The sequence below is a fragment of the Hippopotamus amphibius genome, chromosome 1, assembly GCF_030028045.1.
Source record: "Hippopotamus amphibius kiboko isolate mHipAmp2 chromosome 1, mHipAmp2.hap2, whole genome shotgun sequence".
NCBI lineage: Eukaryota > Metazoa > Chordata > Mammalia > Artiodactyla > Hippopotamidae > Hippopotamus > Hippopotamus amphibius.
The window spans coordinates 154474134-154480249 of record NC_080186.1 but is presented as its reverse complement, the minus strand read 5'-3'; the positions used below and the strand labels follow the sequence as shown (position 1 = coordinate 154480249).

At 43.7% G+C, this 6116-nt stretch overlaps 1 protein-coding gene across 1 annotated transcript; it reads left to right on the top strand.

Annotated features, from left to right (window-relative positions):
- The first annotated feature begins 1096 nt into the window (after positions 1–1096).
- SCGB3A2 (secretoglobin family 3A member 2) lies at positions 1097–4386 on the top strand. The gene is made up of 3 exons (XM_057713979.1): positions 1097–1229; positions 3645–3847; positions 4245–4386. The coding sequence occupies exons 1-3, from the start codon at positions 1175–1177 to the stop codon at positions 4266–4268; spliced, it is 282 nt and encodes a 93-aa protein (XP_057569962.1). The 5' UTR covers positions 1097–1174; the 3' UTR covers positions 4269–4386.
- The last annotated feature ends 1730 nt before the right edge of the window (positions 4387–6116 follow it).

Genomic DNA, 6116 nt, shown 5'->3' with positions numbered 1-6116 from the left:
AAAAAATTTTTTTTCCTCAGGGTCACACACCTTTGGGGCCATCTTGGTGTTAGCTGTTAAATGTCCCGTTTTAAAGGAGGAGAACAATACTGTAGAATCTAAGGTTACACAAAGAGTAACCATGGAGGACTTCCTAGGTGGCGCAGTGGTTAAGAATCCGCCTGCCAATGCAGGGGACACAGGTTTGAGCCCTGCTCTGGGAAGATTCCACATGCCATGGAGCAACTAAGCCCGTGCACCACAACTATTGAGCCTGTGCTCTAGAGCCTGTGTGCCACAACTATTGAAGCCCAGGTGCCTAGAGCCCATGCTCCACAACAAGAAAAGCCACTACAATAAGGAGCTTACGCACCACAACAAAGAGTAGCCCCTGCTCTCAGCAACTAGAGATAGCCTGTGTGCAGCAACGAAGACCCAACGCAGCCAGTAAATAAATTAAATTAAAAAAAAAAAAAGAGTAACCATAGAATCCCAGACTTTTACAAAAGCATTTTGATTTTAGATCCTGAGTTATATGAGAATACAGAAGAGGCATGACCCTGGGTGTTCCCCCAAATAAATGGGAGACACTAGAAATGGTAGAAGATCTTGTCATCGTAGATGTGTGAGCAGGGATGGGGTGAGTAGAGGTAAATTCCAGAGAAATGTGGCACTAAGTGCCATATTATTTTAGGGCTGAAGGGACCTCAGGATTGCTCTTACAATTGGGGAGCTGGTCAGGTAATATGTTTCTCTGAACTTTAAGTGAATAGAAAGCTAGAGGAAAACTTTCATTCCCTTTAGTCCCAATATGACAACTTCCCTTCTTTTCAGAGTTCTTCCAGGAGAAGGACTCTTGGAGCTCTTTGCTTCCCACCTGCCTCTCTGTGTGAGAGCTTGTGCAAGAGATCCTTGAGAGCACATTAAGTGAGGGTTTTGTTTCTCATGGGAACATGAGGGAAAGCGGAAAAAACCTCCAATTGTTTAGTGTGGAAACATGACCTTCATGCTCTTCTTCCCTGGGGGAGTCAAGTGGTTGTGACTGAAATTCAGGTCTTTGGTCGGTGTATAAATATGTGTGCGTGCAAAAGCCACTGCCGCCCTTGGTACAGCAAAGGGAACCACTGGCTCAGTGGACTCATTAGGTTTTCCAGTTTAATTTGAAACTCCAGGTAAGTATCGCAGATAGCGTACCATGAAGCTGGTTACTGTGCTCCTGCTGGGGACCATCAGCATTTGCAGTTACTCTGGTAAGTAGCCTGGAACACATGATATTTCTCTACTATTCTGCTGATAGGAACACAACTAGTAAGCCTAGGCTCCCAGTGGAACATGGTGGAGGAAGTTTTAGAGCCACAGAGTAGTAAGGTGAAAAGGGACTTCAGATGCCCAGTGCTCCCAGCTCCAAGCTCTAACCCAATGTAAGTACTATCCCTGGCGTGCCCTACGAAGAAGTTAATCAGCTCCCACTGAGGGTCAACAGACACGCTTCATTACTGGACTTTGGCCACCATTGATTTTCCTTAATTTTGACTTAAGATCTGATTTTGTAACTTCTTTCTTTTCTGTCTCTGAAACTATATGGCGTCCTTCTTGCTATCCTCTCTAATCCGATTGCCACGTTGGTTCTCTTGAAACATAGCTACATGTATCTGTTCACACAATCACTGGGTATTTGCTGAATGGCTATGACCTATTGGGCACTGGATAGGTACTGGAAACTGAATCAGACATAAATATTGTTCTCCAGGTTCTTATAATCTGGCAGGGGAGAGAACACTTCTGCAGTAGTCACTACCGTACTAGACCGCTCTAATGCACAATGACAATATACATAGAGCTCTGTGGGAGGGCTGAGGGGCGAACAGTTCCATTTCTAGGTAGGGGATAGGAGCTTGTTTCTTGGAGGAGAATGGGAACTAATCCTTTCTTTTTGGAGGGAGGCACTTTAACTACAGGAAGATATATTTGGGTTCATCTGCAGAATCCATTATAATGGCTGCTGCTCATTTGGAGAACAGAAAGCTCTGAGGGTCTCCCCTCTGAAATATATACATACATACAGAGAAGACACCAAAGTGCTGAAAATAAGAAGTAGGGAGATTAACCATGAGAAACTGTGCGATAGCCATGCCTACATCGGCAACTTTGGCGGGTGAACTTTTTTTGAATTTTTGAACTAATTGGTAACTTCACCAGTTTGGGCTATTTTGTTGTTCTTTAGTGTCTAAGGACACCTGGGAATAGGTGGCAGCAGAAAGATGGATGGAGGAGAAGTAAATATCCCCCTTCTGGAGAAGAGTTTGGGAGGGAAAATAGGTGGTAGAAGATGAAGGGAAAATAGGAGCACAAGCTCCATTTTTATGATTTGAATGGGAAAATAAAAAGGGTTACAGGGGAGAATGAAGTATTGGCAGGGTCTCAGCCAGCAGGAGGATGTGTCTTACGTGTGTGCGTGTGCATGTGCGTATTTGTACACATGCAAGTGTGTTTTGTAAAAATATGTATCATGCACTTTTCCCATTCTCTAACCTCTTCTATGTGAAAGTTATCTTTCTAAAGCTGAAGATATAAAATGCAATTATCCCATATAACAGCCTTGATAGCTCCCCATTACTCTTGGGGAAAAAAAAAGACTCAAACTCATTCGTATGGCATTCAAGTCTTTGAAAATCTGACCCCTCCCAAGTTGCAGACTTATCCCTCCTCAGCACAGCCCACTGGAATTCTGAAGAAGACTCACCATCCTGTGTATGCACTTTCATCTTAATATCGCAGTGCCTTGGTTAATTTTGTTCCACTTTAAAATTCTGCTCTCCTTCTTTACCTGTGATCCTGGCATTGGCCTCAAAACAGCTCTGGCAACATCTATGCTGGGAGGATTCCTGCAATACTCTCCTACATTAGAATTAATCGTCACTACTTTTGTGTTTCCATAGGGCTTTGTTCATAATATTAGCATAGCACATGCTGCACTATGGCATACACAAATCTTTATTGTCCACCAGACTGTGGCAGTTCTCTGAGTGGAATATCTTGTTTTATTCATCTACATATCTGCACCACTGGCATAGAGTCCGTGCTCAGTTATGTTTGTAGCATTGAGTTGAATTGGTTTCCTGGGCTGTGGTTGGATCCATTCATGTGTCCAAGTAGAGGTTCATTACAGCATCTTTCCTTTGGTTTCAAACTTGTGGGCTGTGGAGATAGCCACATGCAAAGTACACCCCTGTCTAGTCGATCACCAGTATCTACTGAGTGTTTACTATATGCCGGTGTCTGTTCTAGGCATGGAGTATGGTAGTGAATAAAACTCAAATTCCTTATTTTCATGGATCCTACATTCTAGTGAGCAGATGAAGGCAAAATAAAGAAAGAAATTAAGAAAGCTAGAGGGTGACAGGTGATGCCATTTTAGATACATCTCTGAGAATGTAACATTTGAGGAGACCCCAAATAAGTGAGGAAGAGAGACATGTACCTATCTGGGGAAGGAAGATTCCAGAGATGTGGAACAGCACGTGCAAAGGCCCTGAAGCAGAAGTTGACATGGGAAATCAATATAAGTAGGGCTGGAATGGAGCCATTGATGGACATAGTGGAAGGTGGTGAGGTCACAGGAGCCGGAAGTGTCTGTTTTACTTGGGATCTCTTTTGCTCTGCAGCTACCGCCTTCCTCATCAACAGTTTGCCACTTCCTGTTGACAAGGCTTTACCTTTACCCCTGGACAACGTTCTCCCCCTCATGGACCCACTTAAGCTTCTTCTGAAAACTCTGGGCATTTCTGTTGAACACCTTGTGGAAGGGCTAAGGAAGTGTGTGAATGAGCTGGGACCAGAGGCCTCTGAGGCCGTGAAGAAACTGCTGGTAACTACAGTTTGTGGGGCTAGCTTCTCAAAGGGCAGGGCTTAGTCACCCTGAGTGTCCACTCACTCCAGCCCACTCCCACCCCGCCTTGTTCTCATTTGTGAACCTGTATTTCCCTCTTGCCTACTGTACTCGTACATATTTGCATGTCCTGGAATCTCAAGGAAAGTGCCACATCCACACTTCTAGGAGGAATTTTTGAATGAGAGAGACTTGTATGCTAGTCATGAAATGAGTGCCACTTCCCAGCTCTGTGATTCTGGGTGGGACTTAATCACTCTGAGCTTTTGTTTCCCTATTGGTAAATTGTGGCAAAATAGGATAGTAAATATTCTTGGAGACATACTGCTGATATGTAAGCTGCTCTTATTTTTGATATTGTCCTTTTGACTTTCAGGAGGCACTCTCACATTTGGTGTGACGGCAGAAAAAAGCAAGAGTGGAGGAGGGAGGGGATGATGCTCTCTTCCTCCTCCCCGGCTGAAACTCCCTCCATCCTAAAAAGTAGCAACCCTCGAAGAAAGTGAATAAAGCAATGAACAGACTTCAGCTTGTCCTATTTTCATTTGGGAGGCTCTATTCAGAAGGCCCTAACTAGATAGTTTTCTCCTTGGGTTATAAACTCTAGAGAACCTATTGTGATAAAGACAGCTCGCATTTTTAGTAAGACGTAGTCATTCTTTCCCTCTCCTTGTCTCTCACTTGAACGTCTCCATTTTGGTCAGCTGTCCTTTATCTGACAGTGTTTCCAGACTCCTCACATTCCTATTCCGCTACTTCTAAAGAAATTAAAAAAATTTTTATTGAAGTATATTTGAGGCACAAAATTATATGTTACAACTGTACAATATAGTGAGTCGCAGTTTTTAAAGGTTATACTCCATTTATAATTATTATACAATACTAGCTATATCCCCTGGTTGTTCAATATATCCTTGTAGCTTATTTTGTACATAATAATTTGTACCTCTTAATCTTATACCCCTATTTTGCCCCTCCCCCCATCCCTCTCCTTACTGGTAACCACCAGTTTGTTCTCTGTATCTGTGAGTCTGTTCCTGTTTTGTTGTATTCACCAGTTTGCTGTATTTTTTAGATTCTACATATGTGATATCCTACACTATTTGTCTTTCTCTGTCTATTTCACTTAGCATAAAGAAACTTTATTTATTTATTTATTTATTTACGATCATGCCACGTGGCAGGTGGGATCTTAGTTCCCCGACCAGGGATTGAACCCATGCCCCCTGCAGTGGTAGCGCAGAGCCCTAACCACTGGACCACCAGGGAATTCAAGAAACTTTAAAGCGTGAAATAAAATATAATTTTCCAAGTATCGTCTGATAAGACTAAGGTCTTACAAACCTCACTGGTTCGGAGTCTACATCACCAGAACGTGAGCTTTTATTAAGTTTGTATTTGTCGTTGGGACGCTCCATAGCTTCACAGACCCTTCCACCGAGTTAGGCCTCTACCATGCCATTCTTTGGCAAATGGGTTCTAAAGTATCCTTTCCTTTCCCCAGTGCTACCGTATGCAATGATTCCAGAATTATCTTTTATAAGACATAATTCTAGCTCTATATGACCACCTATAAAATGGATTTCAAGCTCATACAAGGTCTTTCACCATCTGGCCTTACTTTACCTGTCTAGTCTCATCAGAATTCCTTTCTTCACATGTTCTCCAGCCCCAGCCATGCTGAAAAGATAAGTCTCTTTGCTGCTAACACATGCTATGCCTTAATGAAAAATCAAGCTTCTTTCCACCTAGAGTGTCTGCCCCAGTCTGCCTCCAGACGTGGGCTTCTGCCAACCTTGGGATTGTTTAGCCCTTGGGTCCATTCCCCATGCTTCCCATGCTCTGCTCTGTGTTGGGGAAAGGGAGGGGACATGATGCGGACCCCTGCAGGTTGCCTTTCTCAGGTTCCCAGATCAGTTGACATTTGGGCTGCCTTCTGCCCCAGGAGACCCAGGCAGGAGACAGGAGGTGGGAAAAGGGGAGAGGCCAGAATGTGGACTCCTCTCTCTCTCTGCTTGGGAGACGTCTCTGGAAGTGCCTGCACTATGTTGGAGCCTCCAGGTCCTGCTGGATAGGTTTGTATTGGTTTTAGCTTTTGCCTGGTGACTCCAGTCCCTGGACTCTGGTTATACCATCTCTTCTTTTTCTCTCCAGCGGAGGTTCATGGTGGCTTCCCGCTGTTATCAGCTTCTAGGTTGCCTCACCATCACATACTTGATTTTTTTAGGTCTTCTTTCATCTATTGAAT